This window comes from Malurus melanocephalus, unplaced genomic scaffold (assembly GCF_030028575.1).
Source record: "Malurus melanocephalus ecotype Western Australia unplaced genomic scaffold, MMel_1.1 scaffold_314, whole genome shotgun sequence".
NCBI classification, from domain to species: Eukaryota; Metazoa; Chordata; class Aves; order Passeriformes; family Maluridae; genus Malurus; species Malurus melanocephalus.
In genome coordinates, this window is record NW_026623546.1 from 512,820 (window position 1) to 536,315 (window position 23,496).

At 42.9% G+C, this 23,496-nt stretch overlaps 1 protein-coding gene and 1 long non-coding RNA gene across 6 annotated transcripts in view; one reads left to right on the forward strand and one right to left on the reverse strand.

Annotated features, from left to right (window-relative positions):
• Positions 1-11,631, reverse strand: part of PCDH7 (protocadherin 7) — a 265,363-nt gene extending 253,732 nt beyond the window's left edge. For all 3 annotated transcript variants that reach the window (XM_057377421.1, XM_057377420.1, XM_057377422.1), the window contains exons 1-2: positions 10,931-11,631; positions 6,767-10,532 (exon numbers count right to left, since the gene is read on the reverse strand). In XM_057377421.1, the coding sequence (XP_057233404.1) occupies positions 6,767-9,937 (3,171 nt within the window). In that variant the 5' untranslated portion in view covers positions 9,938-10,532; positions 10,931-11,631. The remainder of the gene's footprint in view (positions 1-6,766; positions 10,533-10,930) is intronic.
• Positions 11,632-12,231: 600 nt separating this feature from the next.
• The window catches only part of LOC130580123 (uncharacterized), a 54,483-nt gene continuing 43,218 nt past the window's right edge, over positions 12,232-23,496 (forward strand). For 2 of the 3 annotated variants that reach the window (XR_008966080.1, XR_008966079.1), the window contains exons 1-3: positions 12,760-14,044; positions 17,521-17,698; positions 21,250-21,391. This is a non-coding gene — a long non-coding RNA (uncharacterized LOC130580123). Of the gene's footprint in view, positions 12,388-12,759; positions 14,045-17,520; positions 17,699-21,249; positions 21,392-23,496 lie in introns of those variants that run through there. The other variant, XR_008966081.1, reaches the window with a different exon arrangement.

Sequence of the window (23,496 nt, forward strand, 5' to 3'; positions counted from 1 at the left end):
AGCTGTGTGCCTAATGAAAGGACTTTTTCTGACTAGTATAAATAATAAAAAATGAAAGCATACCACTTCTACCTATCTTACAGTTTTATATGAGGCCAGAACATGGTTTCTGTTCAAACTTCTAAACCCCAACGTTTTTCTATATTCTCCTTCCACAAAAAATAATAATATAGTGATTCCTCCACACTGCCCATATATGCTGTATATGCAGCTAATCCCATATTTTTTAATATCTTTGCAAGTTGCTCTTAATTTTAATTTTAGACATCTTGTCAGTGAAAATGGCCACATTAGAGTGAACAAATGACTCATGCGAAGCACATCTCCACACAGTTGGACAACCTCAGTGTGTGTCACTGACATAATTCAGGAGCTTGACTAACTGGTACTTCAGTAAAATCACATTTTGAGATTCTGACATGTATTCATGACCTGCTCTTAGTTAAATATTTATAGAAGAGATTGCATTAAAATAAGAAATTAAAAMGTTTAAAATCTCCTGTGGATTATTCTGGTCTTATTCTTGTCAACTATTCCAGATACCCCAACTAATCTCAGTTACTCCAGCATTAGTGTGATATTTTGTCATCCACAACAGCAAAATAAAAGTCATCTCAGGAAGTCTGCTTCTTAATATATGGAAGACAGTAAGTCAGTCCTAGCTTTACAAATGTCCAAATGTTCTTTTAATTAACAATTTAAATAATGCAAATTTATGTTAAAAACCCAATAATTAGAAACTTTATTTTGATCCTTGAGAGCAGCTGTTTGTTTCTTTCTGTCATTTCAATTATTGCTGAAAATGAATGTATAGTATATGCTAAAAAAGCCCATAATCTGATAACAGACAGAAAAAAAATCTACTCTTCTAGAAAGGAAAAATCAGGGAAGAAAAATAAAAAATACCATCAACTCAGTACATGCTGAGATAAAAACACCTAAAAAGGTAATTTTTTTTTTTAATAGAGAAATATAGAACATAAATTACATGGAACATATTTTATGTAATATGGCCTACGACTGAAAAGAGGAAAATAGTTTGCAGCTTTAAGAGTTACTAAATATCTGTTGGAAGTAGCCTTGCTTAGAAAATCTGCCATCTAAATACTCTGCTGAATTGCTCATATACTTCTACCAGTATTTCCTATATTTAGTCAAAATTATGTTAATCCTTTTAAGATTAGTAATCAAGTACTAAAATGTTTTGCAATTATAGTGGAGTTCACAGTGCTCATCAAGGATTTAGTTGACTTATAATGTTAACTGCTTCTGAAGTTTGTTGATTTTCTTTTATATTTTAATGCAAAATCAAACTGATTAGTTATATTTCAAAGTAGCCCAGCATATTACTAAGTACATAAACCTTCTAAAACTTTTGAAAGAAAATAATTAAAGAAAAATGAGTCTGAAGGTGCAAGTATTTGTCTGGAATAAATCTGTATTGATGGTCAAACTAGCAACTATACCAAATACTACAAAACAAGACAACTAAACACAAACTTTAAAAGAAAAAAAGACAGAAACAGGAAGAAATACACTCAGAAATACAAGGACTGACAGCAATAGTCAAACTGCTAACCATGGTTATAACCCAGGTTCGCTATGTACAGCGCCAGAAAGCTGTCTGAGCTGATAAATCAGATTCTATMCTTTTAAAGATGTTTCTTGCTACCCCTTGCCTATAATAGTACTGTKCTTTACTTATTCAGAGCATGAATCCTCCTTTACTCAGATCCTGTCCCTTTTGGCTCTGTACATCTCCTGGGAGTGCAGAATGATTCAATGGTAACTTAGTCATTTGTGCACTGTACAAGATCATTTTACTGGAGAGGAAAAAATAAAAGCTGCATTTATCAGTGGAAGACTTTGTGTTAAATAAAGATAATTAAAGCATCAACGATCCATCCATTTCATGTTTAATTAGCCCCTCTCTCATCATAATTTGCTACTGAAGGTCAAATGTGGGTCACTTTTAAAAACCAATTGTAAAATATTTAACATAATACAAAATGAGAACAGAAAATTAAAAGTACTTCTCCACACTTTTCACTAAACAATATGAAAGTTAAATGCATGGAAGAAGTCACCAATGTMAATGTTTATACTTAATAACAATGTTCCCATTTTTTTGGCATGGCATTTAGTGTCACCATTACATTGTTATTTTTATTATTGTTATACTGTAGGATATTTGCTAAGTTTAAAGTTGTTAAAAACTTTATTCTTTAGAGGTGCTTTCTGAATACAAAAAGCAGCCTTTGAGATAAGCCTCTGTATATGCATGTGTCTGTACATAAGCAAGGGAAAAAGGATGATGCTTTCCTTCATGGTTAAACTGGTCTCCCCATTAATGGATGAATTTGGGGTCCTACTAAAGCTGCTGGATATATGTTTATGAGGAAATTGACCCATTCAGTTTATATATACAAGTCACATCTATGGTAACCAACCAGTAAAAATTCTTCTATATTGCAGCAGACTGATTGATGTTTGAAATGTTATGAAATAATTTAACTGGCTCTTGCACAAAGATTTTTTTTTCAGAAATTAATGTCTTCATATGTCACAGGAAATGCATATAATTTTGATTACAGTGTCAGCACACTTTGGTTTGATAAACATTTTTCCTCATGAAACATTTTCACTAAGAAAAGGCACTGGGATTTTTCATAAATTACAGAATTGGCTAAGAAGCCAATACCTAAAGTACAGAAATAATTCTGCTCGGAAATTCCTTTACTGGTTCTGCTAATTCTACTGATAGTCACCAATATCTCTTTAAAAAATAGCAAGCAAAAAACCTTCAGTGTCATAACAGCAGTGTTTTAAAGAATCAATAATCATTTATTAGTAGAGTAAGTAAAAAAGAAACCTATTCATCAGAATAGATGATGGCCAAAAAATATAAATATATAAACAGTGTTTAAAAGGCCTGATCTTCAAAGAATGATTGTTAACATTCTGAGTMGTGATTAAAAGTTTCAGTGAAATAAAGTTGCTTATATGTTACAATTTTGCACTGTGAGACAAAGGGGTGGGGAAGTATATATTATAAAAATATAACAATAATAACTACATGACAAAATAAACAATTATTTACAATTAAAATTCATTACTAGATTTATGATTGAGTATGCAACTCTCCAAGCTGTTAAGTGATTCCCCTTAGGCACTGAGCTTTCATTATCTTTGGCTGTCTTTGCTGGAAGTTAGTAATATCCAGGCTCCTCACAGGCAATGTGCAGCACCTGGAGGGTTCAGATTTTAAATCCCTGATCCAGGAAAACACTTGCTTAAACTCATCCCCATTCAGCCATACACTTCTGTACAGCTTTTACTTTCGGCAAGTGATTAAGACCTGTGGAATACTAAGTATTTTAAACATTTATAATGCTTTACTGAAAAGGAGAGAATTGATAACTGAGAGGTGAAAAGAATATTTCAGAGTAATACCATGCTAAATAAGACAAGAATAAGAGTTATACTTGTTAAAGATCTCCTAAATAAAARGCAACTGTGAAATGTCAGAAGTCTACTAAATGCAGAATTTTGTTTTAAACTTTACATAAGAAACATGATGTCAGAAGGAAGAGKTACAAATTGCTGTTTTCTCCAATTAAGTTCTCTTATACAGTACTGAAAACACAATGCATTTCGGTACTCAAATAAGAATTCAGTTCATCACCTTAAATAGAAAGTATCAAATAATGGGACTGAAAACAACTTGCACTCACTGGGGTACACCAGACGGTCATGTAAGTAGAGACTTTATTTCCTTCCTGTATTGTAGATATAGGAGAGTATCAATTACCAATTCTAATTACACTAATGGGAAATCAGCATCACTCTCATTTCCAGTAACTTAGAGCAGGTATGTCATGCTGTGTCCACGTATTTGTTCTAAAATTTTATACACATCTAACATCTCCCTAGAAAAAAGGGAGCTGGCAATGAGTAAATAAAGGCAGTCTTAGAGATTTYAAGTAGTCTTGACTTTATGCTACTGGTTTTGACTTTTTGCTACTGGTTTTGCTTTACATGTATAGCAGAACTACGAAACAACCTGATACACACCCCATCAAAACCCTTTATCCTCATCTGCTTCACATTTCTCACTAAACAATTGTGCTGAACAAGAGCTCCACGTGGTTTGGGTATTAAAAATCCTCAGGTGTTTGGCCTGCTAAACTGAGAAATACTGTACTGTCAATGTTTGAGATGGGAAAAGTGTACATATTGTTTTTGCAACTCTTAATGTTCCCACTACTATGCAAAGTGAACAAAACCATACAAATGTCACTCACCCACAAGCTGGCAAGTACCCACAGGAAAGTGGTAACAGAAGGTTTGTGGCTGATAGTTTCTCCCATAAAGTCTGTTATTTAGCACTACTTTTACTGTTTTCCAATTTATATGCATACTTTACAAGTGTGCAAATACTTTCTGCAGATTTAAAAATAAATAGATAAGACAAACTACTGGGATAAGTGAACCTTCATAAGAGACTAAATATTTAGCACAAGAAAACTATCAATGCTGAGAAATTGTTTTACAGCAAACTGCATAAGTAATGAAGCAATTCAGGGTGCACTTCTTTGTAAAAGTTCAATAAAGCCATTTTCTTCTACTAAGAAATTTTCTAATATATTTTACATCTAAACAAATCCTTGGAATATGTTAAGTAATTCAAAGTATATTTCTGTATTAGAGTATTAAATAAGTTTTTATATCAAGCAAAACAGGCATTTATAATGTGTATTGCTTTACCATTGCTACACTTAGAATGCAAATCATTCTTTTACACTGAAACTAAATTACCCTTTAACAGATTATAATCCATATGTTTAGATAAATCCCAGCATCAAGAAAGAAGTGGTATCTGACTAGCATATATGCCACTGCTGCTTTTATTCCAGTGTTTGCTAAAACAGCATAATCCACTCTATGCCTAATAAGCCTTAGGAGGTGAAAGATAAAGAACTTTGTATTTTGTACAGACTATTCTCAAACTGAAGTTGTCATGTACCCTCTAGGAGAGAGTTAATGAAATGTATCACCCAGAAACTACTGTGTCAAACGTTCTGTAAGTCTGCATCACTTCCAAAACCACATACATAAAACTACTGGCAGATAGTACATCAGTCACACTTTTGGTGACCTGAAAGATTGAGGTGGGGGGCAGGGGGAGGGGGCACTCATACAATTAATTTTATTCTGCTATATTTTAGGTATTTCTGAGCAGAATGCAAATACCAGAAACATTTGTAGAACTTCAATTTTAGTAAGCTAGCAGACATTTCAAAGTACAAAAAGAAATGTCATCGTGTACCATACTCGCATGTTAATAAGTTGAAAAGAAAGCATTTTTGTCAAACCAGTCAGAATTTCCCTGTTCCAGACTTGGATGTGCATTTACATGAATCAGCATTCATTTGTCTCTAGCTTCTTGTGTAACATGCATTGTCGCTGAGAAAACGCTCAGGATATTATCTTACATATACTAYCACCCAAAAATCACTCCCCCAAAGAAGAGCGACCTACATTCAGGCYACATACGTGTCTTATAAAACAACAGAAGCCTTCACTTAGGAGCTTGATTCCCCTCCGTGCTATCCTTATTTTATTTCAGGGACTGTAAAGAAGTCCCCACCATCACCAATTTCAGGCTATCGGAGCTTCACTGAACCGAGCCCCGCCAACACAGCCGAGACCAGAGCCAGTCACTTGTGGCACCCCTGAAGGCACATTTCACTCCGAGAGGTCTCACGGCAGTCACACTCTACAAACAGAGCCATGCGGCAGCTGGGCGAGCAAATTAGGGCCTCACAGCTTGAATGAAATTTCATGTGATAGGCAAGAGGGACATTAAAATAAAAAAAAAAAAAAAAAAAAAAATTAAAAAAAAAAACCAATGAAAACACACTGGGATGTGATTCTAAACTCACGCTTATTCAGAGCAACTGCTGCAATGAGTGCAATCTCTATGGTGTAAATTAGATCGCAGATAGGCTGTGCAGATTATTTAAGCATTTTGGTCCTAAGAAAGACCCGGTAATTACAGCCATTAACGCTTCAGCGCTGCGGCTGCAAATGCACTCTCACCCACAGCTTTAGGAAGCGTCAGGCAGCCAGTAACCCCCTTTCCCCGAAACACCTGGCTGCTGAGGCGAAACTTTCCTCCTCAGCCGGAGCCGACACGTCCCTAAGGCTGGGAAAGCATCACGGCGGGGAAAGAGCCGGGACCGGCTGATGAAGGCGGGGCTGGGGGGCGGGCGGGGGTGGCGGCTCCGCCCTGTGGGCGCATCCTGATTTACCCCCGACCCCCCAAAACTGCCGGGTTTGGCTTCCGCGAGCAAGGCTGATAAACGCATCTCAGGCTGCCTTGCAGCTCGCTGTCGGGACTGGCGGCAGAGCCCCCGCGGCCCCGGGCCAATGCGGCTGCATGGACGGGCCGGTTGGCTGCCGCATCTGATAAGCGGGGGCAATGATAAAGATTATAATAATAACAGTAGAGATCTCTGACTGTCCTTCCTGCCTGCTGCGTGTTGGTCTGTGCACCTGACTGCCTGCAGGGAGGGGGGCAGGGACAGCAGACTGAACGGGTCACTGAACCTGCCGGGGTGTGTGTCTGTGCCGGTGTGGGAGGATGGGGGGACGGGCATCCCCGCTCCCTCGCCCGCTCTGTGTGTGTCTGTGTGTGTGTGTGTGTGTGTGTGTGTGTGTGTGTGTGTGTGTGTGCTGGGGCCCGCGGGTGCAGCGCTCTTACCTGCTTGCTGTACTTGCTGCTGGCCTGGCAGCTGTACTCGGAGCAGTGGTCCGAGCCGATGGAGATGTTGTCGCCAGCGCCCACGAAGGTGTTGGCTGGGGGCAGGTCCTGCACGGCCTGGTGCTTTTTGCCAGCGGTGGGGGATTGAGGGTGCAGCTGGACCGTGGGCAGTGGTGAGCTCGACTTGTAGTGCCTGGCCAGGTCAGGGCTGCCTGGGCCGCCGTTGACGGAGCGATATCGGCCCATGCCAGGGCTGTCCGAGAGCTTCTCGTTGACGCTGTCGTAGCGCTGTCCATTGGGTTTGGAAGCCTCGACAGTAACAATGCTGCTGTAGAGGGGCTGCTTGCCCTTCTTGCCTTTCTTGTCCTTCTTGGGCTTCTTGGCCTTGTCGTGCTGCTGGGGAGTGAAGAAATCCTCGTGGTCCTTCTTGCCGGCCTCATAGCCATGCTTGCCCTTGGATCGGCAGTAGCGGGCCATGACCACCACCAGGATGAGGAGGATGACAGTCATGATGCCGGCCACCACACCAATGACTATGCTAAGCCTCTGCTTGCTCAGCTCGTAGCTAGGATCACCAGCAATGTCCTGGGCCAGTGGGGTGTGAAGGCTSCGGGCCACCTGGCTCTCCACCACAGTGGCATTGGACAGGCTCTCATTAACAAAGACATGGAGCAGGGCAGTGGTGGACTGGGGCGGCTGCCCACTGTCATTCACCTGCACAACCAGGCGGTGCAGGCCATAGTGCTTGGGGGCCAACTTGCCCACCAGTGACACCACACCACTGGCAGGGTCTATTTCAAAGAGTTTGAAGGGGTTTCCCCCAACAATGCTGTAGTTGAGGTCAGCATTGAGACCAGTGTCAGCGTCGGTGGCCACCACTGTGGCCACTACAGTGCGCATGTTGCTGGAGGGTGGCAGCACGGTGTAGGAGCTGTTGCTGGGGAAGGTGACYGTGGGTGCATTGTCATTCTCGTCCATCACAAAGAGGGACACGGTGGCAGTGGCAGAGCGTGGYGGCTCGCCCCCATCCACTGCCTTCACCTTAAAGGTGTAGCTGGTCTGCTGCTCACGGTCAAAGGAGACTGTGGAGAAAATGGTTCCCGTGTCATTCTCGATGGAGAAGATGCCAGCCGCCTGGTCGTGGTCTCCAGGCTGGATGGAGAGGCTGAGCTCGGCGTTGCGGCCCTTGTCAAAGTCCATCACAGTCACCATGCCCACGGGGCTGTTGGGCTGCAGGTTTTCCTTCACGTAGAAGGTGAACACATCCTGCATGAAGCGCGGCTCATTGTCATTGCGGTCCGACACCCGCACCACCACCGTGGTGGAGCCCTGCAGCGATGGCACCCCCTTGTCCCGGGCCGTCACCTGAAACTCATAGGTGTCACGTTGCTCACGGTCCAGCACCGCCTGCACCGACACATCCCCAGAGTCAGGGTCGATGCTGAAGATGCTGCCCGGTGCCTCTGAGGAGAGGGGAGAGGCCTCCAGGGAGTAGGTGATCTCAGCGTTCTTGCCACTGTCCGCATCCGTGGCAACCACTGTGGCCACCCTCTCACCGGGCAAGTTGTTCTCTGGAAAGGAGACCTCCAGCACGGCCTGGCTGAACATGGGAGGGTTGTCATTAGTGTCCCCGACCCGCACCAGCAAGGAGTTGTTGCTGGACAAGCTGGGGCTGCCCGAGTCCACAGCCACAATCACCACGTTGTAATCACGAACAGCCTCATAATCCAGAGGGGCCGAGGTGTGGAGGAAATACTTGCGCTTATTCTGTGGCTCCCCTTCACCCTCACTGGCCGGCTTGAGCTGGAAGGGCACGTCGCCCACCACGGTGCAGGTCACCACACCGTTTTCACCTTGGTCCCGGTCCGACACCTGCACCAGGGCGATGGGGGTGTCCACCAGCACGTCCTCGGCCACGCTAGCCACCCCGTCCCGGAGCGGGATGCGCCCGATTTTCCGGATGTCTATGGTGGGCACGTTGTCATTCTCATCCCGGATGTTGAGCACGACAGTGGCCTTGTCTGTTTTGGGGGGCTGGCCCCGGTCTCGGGCCATGACAGTGAAGCGAAGCTGGTTCACCTCCTCGCGGTCGATGCGGTGCAGGACGCTGAGCCAGCCCGAGGTCTCGTCCAGCCGCAGCAGGCGCCTGACGGACTCGGTGGCCGCCCCGAASACGTACTCGATCTGCCCGTTCACCCCCACGTCCAGGTCGGTGGCTCGCAGCTGCAGGATCGGGGTCCCGGGGCTGCTGTTCTCCGCCAGGTCCGCCTCGTAGACGCTCTTCTCGAAGCGGGGGCTGTTGTCGTTCACGTCGGTGATCAGCACCCTCAGGATGGCCTGCGAGGAGCGCGCCGGGTCGCCGCCGTCCCGCACGCGGAGGCTGAGCTCGTACGAGTCCCGCTGCTCCCGGTCCAGCGCCCCCTTGACGATCAGCTGCGGCTGCTTCTCCCCGTCCAGGGTGTCGGCCACCTGCAGCTCGAAGACGCTGCTGCGGGCCGCCGCCTCCGCCTCCTGCCGCCGCTTGCTGCCGCCGGGGTAGGGGGCGCTCTCGGGGGCCGCCGCGGCCGAGCCCCCCCCGCCGCCGCGCCGCCCGCCGTCCCCGCCGGGCTCCTGCAGCAGCTCGTAGCGCTCGATGCCGTTGCGGCCGAAGTCCCTGTCGGTGGCGGTGGGGAGCAGGTAGAGAGTCCCCACGGGCCGGTTCTCCTCCACGGTGAGGGTGAGGACGGGGGAAGGGAAGGTGGGGGTGTTGTCGTTGATGTCCAGGATGATGACCCGGCCCTCGAAGAGGTCCACCCAGCTCTGCGAGGGGCCGATGACCGACACCTCGAAGTCCAGGAAGCACTCGTTCTCGTCGAAGATCATCTGGCACTGCGGCAGCTTTTCGCGGTCGATGCGCCGCTCTGTGGTGCTCAGCTCCCCGGTCATGTTATCGATCTTGAGATAGTCGGAGCCCGACTCCAGGCTGAATGTCACCTCTCCGGAGCCCGTCACGATCCCCAGGTCGGAAGCCACGTTGCCGATGCGGATGTCGGCGGGTCCCTCCTCGGCCAGCCGGTACTTTAGGAGCTGCTTAGCCGCTGCCAGGCTGACCCAGAGCGGCGGAGGCAGGAGAAGCAAGAAGCAGCAGCAGCAGCAATGCACAAAGCGAAGGAGGGTCCGCATCTTCCTCATCTTCCTCGCAGCGAAACCCCCCGCCCTCCTCTCACTCCCACCTGCCCCCCAATAAACTCCCCTGATAAGCCAACAGAGCGGCTGAGAGTCCAGGTGATCAGTTATAAAATCCTTCTATTTCTGGAAACTTATTGTCTCATGACTGGTGCAATTGGTGGTCAAAACCCTGCTGCTGGCTCCTCTGCTGCTCTCCCTGCCTTCCAGTTGCGATATACTTACAGTTCACGGGACAGTGTATTTTGCTTTTTAAAGATTCATCTCAGTAGATGGGATGGGATTTTCCTCCTCCTCCCCCTTCTCCTCCTCCTCTCTGATTTTACTGTAATCACTTTGCAAGGTTTGCAATAAAAGCAGGAGCAGCACTGTACGATTCGAAGCCCCCCAGGTCGTCGTCTTCGACACTAGAGTTAACTACAATTCACACACTCTCTTTTCTCTCTCTCTCTCTCTCTCCCTCTCGCTCAGCCGTTCACGACCGAGGCATTAGCTTTATTCTTCCCCTTCTCTGCACACACATGGAAAAAAAATTGTGATTCTCTTTATTCAAAGGGTTTGGGTCCGGGAAAACTCCAAATCCTCTTAGCAATGGGCAGTTCTAAAAAAAAAAAAAAAAAAAAAAAAAAAAAAAAAAAAAAAAAAAAAAAAAAAAAAAAAAAAGGAAAAAAAAGTAAAGAAAAAAAAAATCCCAATAATGTCGGTAGCTGCACACCTGATAGGAGAAGAACCCCGAGTATTACAGTGCAGTCCACAGAATATCCCCTTTGGTTGGCAGAAAAGCACCCAAATCCATCTTCAGAGATCGCCTAAAATGCTCAGCTCTTTCTCCGGAGCGAATTTTTTTTAACAACTCTGCGCAAGGTCATTAGTCACAAAGCAACGATACAGAAACTGCAGAAGCCGTTTGCCCGGAATTTGCAAGGCTGGAGATAAGAACATAGACACACAACAGTCCCAAGTTTGTTTTTGCATCCGCAGTTTGTGTGTGTGCCTTACCTGCATTTGCACTGCATGTGTTATAGCAATCAGGATCTGCAGCACTGAGAGCGATTCACAAATGAGATTGCAGTCTCTCTCTCTCTCTCTCTCTCTCCTCTTCCTTCCCGTCCCAATGCAGGTAACCAGATCTGAACTTGATCCTTTCAGTTCAAAGGTTAGCAACAAAACTATGTGTCCAAAGGCGATTATTGGTCTCTCGTAATTATACCCGGAGCGGAACAAGATGTAACTGGATCCCCCATGTGAATTAACACAGATTCTGAATTACATCCATATAAAGCGGAATGGCAAAGGGGAGGGGAAAAGAGCCGCGACGCGTTAAAAAAAATAATACAGAGTTCTATTTGCAAATAAAATTGTATCAGTCAGTTGTTTCCTGTGATCTGCACCGCCACAGTGGGTGAAATCTGCAATTGTGTATTCCCTCCTGTGTCTTTCAGAGAAGTGTGGATCAGGCGCTTTCACGGCAGAGCGGCTTGTGCTTTAAAATGTTGAATGGCAATTGAGAAGCTTCCCACTCGGATGAGAAAAAAAAAGAAAAAAAAAAAAAAAAGAAGAAGCGGTAAACCGGCAAGTTTGCCCAAAGTGGAGGGAGCTGCTGAAGCCTCTCTCGGTAGCTCTTCCCTGACGCTGCAGCAGCAGAGCCGCCTGCGCTACATACACACAGAAAGAGAGAGGGAGAGAGAGAAAGAGGGAGAGCGGAGAGAGAGAGAGAGAGAGAGCGAGAGTGAGAGAGGGAGGGAGGGCGGGAGGGAGGGAGGGAGGAGGAGGAGGGAGGACGAGTCAAGCGCTGCTCTCCAGAAAGCTCAGTCTTACCCTCTGTCTCTGCTGCTGCTAGTGCTGCAAGTGGGATAGCTGCTCATCACAAAACACCAGTTCAGTCCTCAAAACCGATCCTCATTTCACGCCCGAGTGTTGCTTCTGTTGCCTTCTTAAACCCGTGATCTGTAGTGATTTTCTCCTACCCTTTCCCTCCCCACGTCCGCTATAGACTGTGAATCGAGCAACGATTTTTAGAGCAAATGTTTATTCGCCTTTCTTTTCTTCTATTCTGCATTTTGCGGAATCAAGCTGGTAAGGAAACTCATTTCGCAGATTCCCACCTTCCCCTGTTGTGTCGGTGCTTTTGTGAAATAGCTGCAGTCACTGTAACTGCATAAAACTCAAGGGAGGCAGGGGGGTTGCCTTAGATCTCAGACTTTCGTCCTGTTTCCCAGTGCTGTTTCAGCCTCTCGGTCTTTGTGATTGTGTTCTTCCTATTACCATGTTTTGAATGTGTCTTTTCAGCGTGTTTCTGGGTTTCCTAGGAGAAAAAAAAAAAATCCCTCGGAGAAGATGATCAGGAAGGGAGAGAGAGGGTTAGTAGAATAAACACATGTAAGAAGTAACAGATTTATTTCCGAACAGAGACTTGCTGCTTCGATGATTGCTAAAATGTAGCGTCACCTACCTGGGTAAGTGGGAAATAAACTTTAATGGTACAGCTCTCCGGCTCAACTTTGCTTATTCTAAGGGCCCTAGTTCGCGTCTCCTTTTGACTTTGAGCCTTTTAATCGCCTATGGCTTTTGTGTGCTCCTGCCCTACCTTTGCGATGMCTGGCTCGTCACCTGTCCTCTTTGCTGGGATGCCGGAGGGAAAAGAGGGAGACGCCGGGGGCAGGCGAGCGTGGGGCAGGCAGTGGGGAGAGAACCGGCGTGTGCGGATGTGCGTGTGTGAGCGTATGCGGGTGTATGAGTGCGGGTGTGTGCGTGTGCATGTGTGTGTGTGTACATGTGTGTGTGTGTGCATGTGTGTGTGTGTGCATGTGTGTGTGTGTGTGTGTGCATGTGTGTGTGTGTGCGAGCGCGCAGCGAGGGGAAGGCAGGGATCCAGCTGCTCTTTCTCCCTCTGCGAACACATGTGGCAAAACAAGTTGTTGCGGGTTCTGTATGTGTTTGTGTGTGCAGTCCTCGTTATAAATGGCTATTTTGAATAAAAACGCATGCAGAAGAATGTAGCKAAATGCCATTCATCGCGATGACATATTTGAGCGAAAAGCGGCCGGATATGTTGAGGTGGTTCAAAGCAACGGTCACAGCGTGTCTTTGTCRTTTGGGGCGGTGAGTGATTGTAGGAGGGAGGGAAGGTTGCCACCTCTTTCCTTGAGGAGTCCAGAGACACAGAGGGGCAGAGCCGCGCCGCATGGAGTCGGCGCTAGGGAGGGAGGGAAGGACTGCTCCCCTCTCCGGAGGRCTGCAGGGCTGCTCCTCCGGCGCCTCCTCCGGCCCTGGCACCGGCCCCKGCCGCTCTCCCTGCCTCGCCAGAACGCAAAAACCCTCCCCCGCCGATGCCGGAGACACTCGGCTTTCTATCTGCAGCATCAGCGAGAAAGCCTCGCTCGGCGCAGGCTCAGTGTTCACCGCCGCAGTCCCGGACGGAGGAGGGGGGCTCGGGAGCGCAGCATCTTCGCAGCGGGTTAAGTAGGATTAGTACCAAATCCCTATTATATTTGCCAAGCAACTTGAATTTATCAAAATTCCCCCTCGCTGTTCTGGAGCTCCGAGAGGAGGAAATTTTGCTCACAGTGTAAGATCCAGACATGCCAGTACGTACGAATACCAGCATACTGCATTACACTGGCTCCCTGCACTGSAAATACAACGGCGAGCCGCTGCTCCCGCTGTTCCCTTCCTCCCCTTTGTGTTTTTAAACGCAGCCAGGAAACTTAATATATTCGCCAGGGAAGGGGCGGGATGGGAGTGTTTTTAACCTCCCCGCCATAAACTTTAATCGGATTCCGGGCTGTTGCACGGCATGGACGCTCGCTTCTTGCCCGCGTCTCCTTCCCCGTTGTTTCTACTACGGTCTGCTTTGCGAGAGCCTCTTTCAAGYGAATGAGTGATTTCTTTCTCTTGCCATGTGCAATTACTCCCCCTTCCCTTCCTACCCTCGCTGGCCTCTCTTACACACACTATGCCTTTCACACGCGGTCTGCGSCCCCCAGTCCCCCCCTCCCTTTCTCTCTTTTTTGCAGTGTCTTCACATGCAATCTCCCTCTGAATGTGCAATGTCTTTCCTGCTCGGGAGTGCTGCGTCCTTCACAGTGGATTGGTTCCTCTTTCGGAGCAGAGGTAACGGCCCCCCCTTTTCTATCATTCTCCCTTCCTCCCTCCCCTCCTCCCCCAGGGCAGGCGGCCGGCGTGGGAAATGGGCCCGACGTGCGCTGCATGGTGGATGGCCGCGCTGTTCCCGGTCCACGTGTCCCGGCTGCCGGGGGGGTGGGGTGGGGGACACGGGGCTGTGCTGGCCGTGTGTCCCCCGCGCTCCCCCCGCATCCCGCTCGTTGGAGCGGGGAGAGAGTAGAATTACCCCCGCGCCCTCTCTCCGCCTCCCCGGCAGCGCAGACTCCGGTCCGGCGGCCCGTGCGCCCGCAGCTTCCCGGGTGTCGGTAGGAACAAGCCCAGCTGTTTCAGGCGGGGGAGGTTTGTCCCTCTCGGGCAAATCTGTTGCGCAGTGTAACTCCCCGCCTGTGCCKGCTTTCCCCCCTCTCCAGAGCACAGACGCCCACACGCGCTCAGACACGAACGGCATTTGTCCTCCTGATCTGGTGAGATCAAGTGGGAAGAGGGATCACAAATGTAATCGTCTGTAATAAATAAAATAGCCCGAGATGCTGGTGATATACAGAGGGGAAATAGGAGCTTGTGTCCTTAAAGGGAACATCTGATAAGGCCACCGAAGTGGCATCTTGCGTGTGGGAAGGAATCCGTCTTGCTGACAATCGCAGCCTGCTGTACGTGGGGAAATCCTAAAGCAGCCTGGGAGCGTTCCCGGCTCCCTGCATCCCCCAAGCTCCCGGCGCTCTGCAGTGGGGCTTTGTTGTCGTTGTTGTAGCTGTTGACTGGAAAGGCAGAGGTCATCGTTAAAATATGCAGATATAATTAATGGCTGGTTTATCTTCATGTGTTGGCTGAGCCCGGCTTCTGCCGCCCGCAGCCGAACTCGCGTCCGCAGTTGGTGCTTTCAGCCCACGACARTTTGGTTTTCACAGTTTAGGAATGTCGGTGGCTCTCACTGGAAAATTACTTCTAGGGTCCGCAGTGGGAATCCACCTCTGGTTAAAGAGAGACAGATTATTTTCATATTCATACCAAGGTATAAATTAACAAATACATAGTACATATTACTATTTGCACTCACAAATGAAAAAGAAGCTTCAGAAGGAAAAAGAATATCATATTGGTTTAAAAAAAATCATATTATCTTGAAAGTAACGTATTCAGAATACTACGTGGAAAAGGTTAAACAGAGTAAACATGACAGAAAATTCGAAAGCAGGGTAGAAACAAGGACAGAACCCCCACATGAAGCAGTTAAAGCCATTTGACGGAGAGGAGAAACTAACTCAAGAACTCCACCAAGGGACGAGCAGCTGAAATGACACCATAACAGCACGGAGCCCGCGGTGACCTTTCATCTCTCTAAAGTGTCTTGCTGATCTGGTGCAATTCTGCTGTGACCTCTTCACTCCCTTCCCTACCACAAGTGCCCTCTGGCCGCCCTCGGGGCTCCCTGAGTTGCTCGCAGTGAATATACGGGGAGGCCAGCTGAGTTACAGGGACCGCTGACACTTGGCCGCTGTCTTACACAGCTTTGCAAATATGCTTGCTGTGTGGTAGCATGTAATAGGCAGCAGTGATTAAATTATTCATTGCAGCAACAGCCTTTCTGATGGACGTTAAAACTTCAGAGTTTAAATAAAAAAAAACCCCACAGATTTACTTCTAAGCAGATAAAACCCACATCTGTGCTTATTTAACTCAAYGCTAGCTAAGCATGAAACCAGTTACTTTGTTTAAATCCTCTCTCTTTTACTCTCTTTGAGAATCTTTGAGCTAGATAATGCACCATAAAAGTTACTGACAGAGCAGAATTAATCTGGGTTGGATAACGGTGGTTAAATCTCACATGTTTATAATTGCTCATTCTTAAAGTTGTATCTGAAGTCTGTTCAAAATGAAAGGTTCTTGTATAGGCATGATTTGATCAGCATTTCTGAGTTCTCACATTTATAAAGAATGATGGAAGTATTTTAGCCAAAGACGTAGTGATTCTGTTTACTAAGATTTTTTCTGTATATATATATATATATATTCCTTATAAATTACAATTATTAACTTTGAGAGTTTATTTCCCTCCTTCCTTCCTTCCTTCCTTCCTTCCTTCCTTCCTTCCTTCCTTCCTTCCTTCCTTCCTTCCTTCCTTCCTTCCTTCCTTCCTTCCATTATTCCACAGAATTTGTCATGAAAGGCCTTTTAGAGACTGTTTTTTTTTCCCCAAATGTTGACAAAAAAAAATCTAACCACCCATAATCATACAGAAATGACAGACAGAATACGATTAAAATCAGAAGGAAAAATTAATGAAAGGTCCTAAAAAAACCATATGAATTTTTATGAGGAGAGGCAGAATTTTGTTAGATTTATGTTTCATATGCAACTGCAAACTTTCCTGGATTTTCAGGGATATAAATGAGTTCTGTACCCAGCTCCATTATTTTATAGATTTATTTTTAAATTAAGCTATTGTTCATTTTCTCTAAATGCAAAGTAAACTATTGGAAAAAAATAGGGTAATCTTGCTTGAATTCCTATAAAAATAGAGGGAAATTATGAGTCATTAGTATATATTCTCCATAAAGAGATACAATGAGACATTCCAGGGAGATAATTAAAGCTGGACTTAATTTAAATGAAATGTATGAGAACCAGGTAACACTTCCGAAGAAAGAAAAATGTGTTCATTGTCATTGAAAAATATTAAATGTGTGCAGTTGATATGAATATAGATTCACTAGCAGAGAACAGCACAGTTACTTTGGGAAATAATGTAGGGTATACTTTTATATAATGTGTCCAAGGTGGATATCAGTAGTGAGCAGACTGAAGGTCTCAAAATGTTTTGTAAATTATCCCCATGAGATAAAAAGAAGTGTGATGACCTGTTCAGTTACSCAGGCAAACCACTAGAAAATTCTCTTCCCAGATGAGGCTCATTAGACCACAGTTTTGCATTTCTTTAATCTTTTTAAGAATATTCTGGATTCACCTCAAGATTTGTATTTAAATAGGTGGCAATTGTTTCTCCTTTATTTGGGGATTGCAAGAAAGTCAAAGAAGCTCATTCTGAAGCCTTTAGAACAATTTTGTATTCCAGAGAGCTACATAAACAAAAAAAAGTCTTGTGTCATGAAATTTGATGGGTAGCAGTAAAATATACTAAACTGTTATAGATATATTGAAATACAGATATTTTCAAGCTTGTGCTTTCACTTATTTCTGTCAGATATCCTTTATATRCCAAACTGAGCACACACACTTGGTAAAACCATTTTGCCTTTACATTCTCTTGAAGACTTCTTGGCCTAGTATGATTTTTCAGTTATATGTCCTATGTTTTTATTGTTTTTTTAGGATGCTACAAATAATTTTTCTGTGAATTAAAGTTTTATTTCATTTTTAAATGAAAATCACAAGAGCATAAAATTTTTTGTCTAATATTCTTAGTGCATCCTGTGCAGCTTTAATTTATTTTTAATATAATTCAGGACAGTATAAAAGATCTGGCATGTCTTCATGATTGTACTGTGTCAGCTGCCTGTTGAGCAGAAGATAAAATACCCAAGCCAAGATGGGAACTCTGAGAAGTTCTGAAGAAGAACCTTCAATATTATAATTCTGACACTGTTATGGATAATTGAATTCTRTGCATCTTTATTCCTTTCTGTAAGTAAATGCTAATATATGTTATTGACTAYATATAAAATGAAATTTATAAATCTACACATATACTCACTTATTTGGGAGCTTTAATGTTTCTGTGTGCTTTTTCAAAACACTGCTCTGTGGCTGAAAAAAATACTCAGCTGTTTTAGAGAAATCAACATGGTGACAAGGAAAGTAATTTAGAATGGAMTCAAGCTGTTGATTACTTACTGGGTAGGCTATCTGTCTTTGTTCTGCAATGTTTAAGTTTTACTAGGTATTTTAATTTTTATGTTAGGCTTGTAATTTCATATGAAAAGTGCAACACTAGAATCCTTAGAGGTCACATTGCTGTAAGCCTTATTCAGCTGTACAGTGCAGAAGCAGACAAAACTTTWCCTTAATCTATTGTTTGACCCTATCAGAGGCATGACTATGCACTGAAAATAAGTAAGGGCTATTCACCTGCTACCATCTGCTCTTAATGGTGAGCAAGAGAATGTATGAAGAAGTGGAGTCCCTTGTGCCTTTCTCTGAACTAGGTTAAAGCATAAACACATATATCYATGCCAACACTGCACAGATCTAGTGCACAGCTTTGGCTTTTAGCTAAAATGGCTATTAGAAGCTAGAGAAGACCCTGGCTTGGAAATCAGCTGTTCTCCTCCTATCTCACTTGCATGTTTTGCCATTCTTTTATGTCTGTTTCAGCTGTTTTGCAAAGTTTCTTGGTGATCATCCTTTGCATAATTACATTTTTAGTGTCCTTTATAAGAGTAATAAGTACTATGCAGAGTGGGTTTTTATGACCTACAATATATCTAGAGGAGGAGAGGTACTGATAAGTTTCTGCATTTTTCATCTTCTGATAGAAGCCTGACATATCTACTATTTCATTCATTCTGTGCTATGATTAAAAAGTTGCTCTTCAACAAACTAAGCCCTCATCCAGGGCTCAGCAGGAAATAACTGCAATCTAAGCACATTAAAGAACAGACAGGGCAAGCCAAAGTGTACCTCTTTCTTTCCCTCTTAAGATCGTAGGGAAAAGAGAAAAGCAGTCTAATATTGTGATAAAACTGCAGCCTGCAGCAGCTGGCTGTGGTGAGGATACTGAACATAATCCAAAGCATACAGAAGTCARTGGAAGCACTTAAACTAAATAAGCTTTGCATTAGGCACCTAGTGAGTGGATGATGTTTAAAGCATTCATGTAGATCTTAAGCAGATGAGTGRAGAAGAAAATTATGTGCATTTGAATCAAAATAAGTGCCATTAAAACACTTGGTGTAAAAGTTATTTTGCTGACCCAGAATCGTGTTTATGACTGAGAATAAACTGCATTTCTTGGGTGCTGAGTCCTATCCTCCATTGGTGCAAGGACTCATGTKGCATGAAAAGCATCTCTTTAAAATATGTTTTTGTATATATATGTTAAATTCTTATGTTGATACTAATCTTAAAGTTCAATACATTATAAACATCTGCAGGCTCTTTTTACCCATTCATATGTTTACAGAGGGAATTTCTGTCATTTTAGGATTGAGGATTTTTTTTTTTCAAAATAATACAAGGTTTTTCAATTTCCTTTCATTAATGATGTTCTGCATTCCTGACATCATGCTGATAAGCTTCTCCTTCACCTCCACTCCATTTTAATGACATTTTCAGTGAATCTTTGTTTAATATGGAGGACAGAAATTATTCGTAATTTTCATCATGAATATGTGCTCTACCTTACATGATATTGTTAAATATCTCCCTCTTTAACCCAGAAATATCTTGTTTAATACTCCATATTAGCATTTTTCATAGCTACATCATATTTTGGTTGCCAATAGTTCTTTAGTAGATTGGCTGCATTTTTCTTTTTGTCTGTCATTTCCAGCTGTTGAACTCACAGTTTATAGCTGAAAATCTAGTTACATTGCTCTTTGTGCTATTGAAGTTAATCCCATTTCTATTATAGAAGTCATCAAGATCATCTGATTCTTCCTGTTTGTTTTTATAATTTCGATGGTTGTCAGACTTGCTTTATTAGCAAATTTCAGAAACATGCTCAGAGGTTTTATGATCTATTCTTTAACTTAAATATCAAAAAGTTCTATTGCAAGACACCCCATAAAGAACCCCTCAGCATTTTCTGTTTGTTGGTGTAAACACCTAACACAATCTGTTGTCCTGTCATGATTAGTCAATTCTTCATCTTCTCAACATTAAATGTTCTTTTCATATCAGATAGTGTCAAAAACTGCTTTGAAGTCTAGATAGGTGAGATTTCTTGCCTTGCATAGAATATAAATTATTAAAGAAAGATATCAATATATTGTATTATCTACTTTTGAATATGTTTGGATAGATTTTATTGCATTTGCTTTGTACTTCTGTGTATTCTGTACTTCTGCACTTCTTTTTTCAAGAATAATGTGAACAGCAGACCAGGGAAGTGATCATCCCCCTGTACTTGTAACTGGTGAGGACACACMTCAAATCTGTCCAGTTCTGGGRCCCTCCACCCAACAAAGACATTGAGGTGCTGGAATGAGCCCAGAGGAGAGCAATGGAGCTGGGGAAGGGTCTGGAGCACAGTCCGAGTCCTGTGTGGAGTGGCTGAGAGGACACRGGACTGGTGTTGTTTATCCTGGAGAAAAGGAAGCTCRGGGGGATATCAGCACTCCCTAAAACTGCCTGAAAGAAGGTTTTAGCCAGCTGGGGGCAGCCTCTTCTCCCAGGCAACCAGCAAGAGCACAAGAGGATATAGAGGCAAGCTGCACCACTAGAGGTTGAGGCTGGACATCAGAAAGGGTTGTTAAACACTGGAATGGACTTCCCATGAACATGGTGAAGTCACCATTCATGGAGGTGCTGAAGAAATGACTGGGCATGACACTTGGAGCCMTGGTCTGGTGGACAAGGTGGTGATCTTTTCTTTTTCTCAAGAGGGACTRTATTACTCATAGCATAATGTAAGGAGGATATATTTAATTTATTGCAGTGCCRAGAAGCTTATGAACACAAAGTATTGAGAAGAAAACTTTAGTTTTCATCTTATATCATTCTTGGAAGAAATTATTAACTTAACTTGGTATTATTACTCCTCGGAAAGTTATAAGTAAGAATGATAACTAACTGTTATGATTTCACGTCACTTCAAATCATATATCCCTTTTTTCGGTTGCTTATTACTTCACTGAGCTTTAGCATATAACTTCTTTACAAGTCCAAGGCTATATTTAAATTCTTGAAAAAAGTCAGAGTGATAATGAAGCTAGATTGTTTTACCCATGATTAAACTTATAGGCAATCTTTTAAAAATATTTTTGGTATTTTAATATATTTCACTATGAACTTGAGCTCCTCAGAACCTAACTTTTGGGAGTTTTTTGTCTGAATATTAAAATCTATCCACCTAAGTTTGCTGAAATTACAACACACTAAAATACTGCATTTATGTAAGAGTGGTRGACTTTACATTTTAAGCGAATAAATAACTCAGATATTTTACTCACATTTTGTATAGCCCAACATGTGGTTAACTAATATTCTATTGACAATTTTATCTTTTTGTCCAGAAACTACAATACTCTGTATTATGGGATCTCTCTTCTGGGACATAGCAGTGTGAGCCGGAAGCTGCCATGTTTGAACACAGAGGGATGAAAGTTTGATCTGAATAGAGAGAAAAGGATGAAGAAATCTTATTGACTGTTCCAGGTATGAGCCAAAACCCCCCGTGAACACAGAATTAATGAATGGATTTTTTTATGATGTACATCACTGCATTGCATAAAAAAATTTAAAACTTTGTCTGATTTGTGAAAAATTGTGTTATACTGTGGACTATCGTGATTCTGGTATTAGAAATAGGAAGGTACTACATAGATTCAGCTCAAAAATATCCATAAATRTAGTATATCTAATTTGAGTATTTAAGATCCATATTTTTGAGGAATGYGTAGAATTACATACTCTTATATATCCAAGCCCAAACTCTCACTGACATGAGGCGTGTCTGGAAATGTTCACTGTTCAGCAGAACAGTCTTATGATTTCAGTTAAGAACTCAGATATGGTGAAATCATAATCAAAATGTTTTGTTCTGTGATATCATAGGGRAATTCTATGCTGGAAGTGTGTGTCAGTCTCCAGCTTTAAAATAAAACATTTTWACACTATGAAACATTGGGGTTTGCCTTGATTTAACATCAGAGAAGGTCAGTTCTGTGAAATGAAGCAAGTAGGGAGCTTGAGGGGAAAAATATGGCTCTAATGGAAGACTGTCAGGCTTCACAAGTATAGATACTATGATTATACCTATAGCTTCAAATTTCTAGCCATGAAATGAACATTTAATTTTTTTGACCCTATAAATGTCCTTTTAATATAATTATGTGCATATAGTWATTTCTACTGCAGATAGAGGACAGCAAAGATCCCTATCTCTACAAAAGGAAATGTACTTGGGTATGCAACACTTTGGAGAAGAAGGAACTGGGGTGTGGGGAAGAACTCTTGAATAAGCATAAGTGGGAGATGCACAGATGGTASAAGTTCCCAAATGTTCTATGAATCTCTCTGGGCATCTTTTGCTATATAAGTGTGATAACATTTGTTAGAAGGCATGATTAAGGTTTTGTAGGCTTCACAGATGGAATGTAATTTAGTGGAAAGACTTGAAAGAAAGAAGATTCAGACATGAAATGTATTCTATGAAAGGAAGGGGTCAGGCCCAGAGAGGAAAAATAGATACAATAACTATATATTGTTCTGTAAACTTATCTGTGAAAGAAAAGACCTGCATAAGTTCCCTTCACCCAGGCATATCTCTGCTTTTCTCAAAGGAATATGAAACAAAAAATATATTGCAGTTCAGAAAACTTATTTAAAGTCATGTATTCAATTAAAGAGTCTATTAGATTTCAGCAAAACTTCCACCATTTCAACTTAAAGCAAGCAATCCACTGTGCTGTATTTGCCAGGTAGGAAGAAAGAACCTTTATGACACAGGTCAGTAAACTTCAGAATGGAAATGAACTTCTATTTCTCTTGACTTCCACTTGAGGGAAACGGAAGAAAATCATACCAGAAAAAACTAATTTACCTAGATCCCGTTTCAGAGATTCCTGCATAGCATATATACATATGCTTGTATTTGTATATTTGAATATATWTTTATTTATATATATATATGGTCACCTGATTATAGCAAGAAAATATTTGACCAATAGCTGCTGATGTAAAATTTCATAAACTACAAGAGTTGCCAATAGGACATCAGAATTATTTATCACAATATACAGAATATGGTCCATTTTCTCAGATTCATCAGTAGAAAGGCTTGGATTAAATAGCTTACGTTGTTTTCTTTTTCCTGTTATATGTACTTTTAAAGCAGAATTAGATTTTAAAAAATAGTTTTGATTTCCATAAGCAAGAAGGATTATATGCCAACTAAATGGGTGTCRAAGAATGCAAACATCATTACTGATCCTCATTCATGCTGGGAATGTAAAGTCTGAGATGGAGAACAGCCCATGCAGCAGTGTTTTCTCACTACACATGTGCTCTTGTCAAAACCACCATTCATGGATGCTGTCACTTTGACTTGATAATTAAAAAAAAAAACCAAAAAAACAAACAAACAAAAAAACCCTCTGAGCCAAAGTGAAGACTGATCAATCATGAAATACTATTTCTACAAGCATATAACCATATTTCCATAAAGGGAAAAGAAAACTTTTAAATATTCAGCTTGTGCCTTATAATTGCAACAGTAATATTTCTCTTAATGATTCTTGTAAACTGGGCAGAGACAGAAG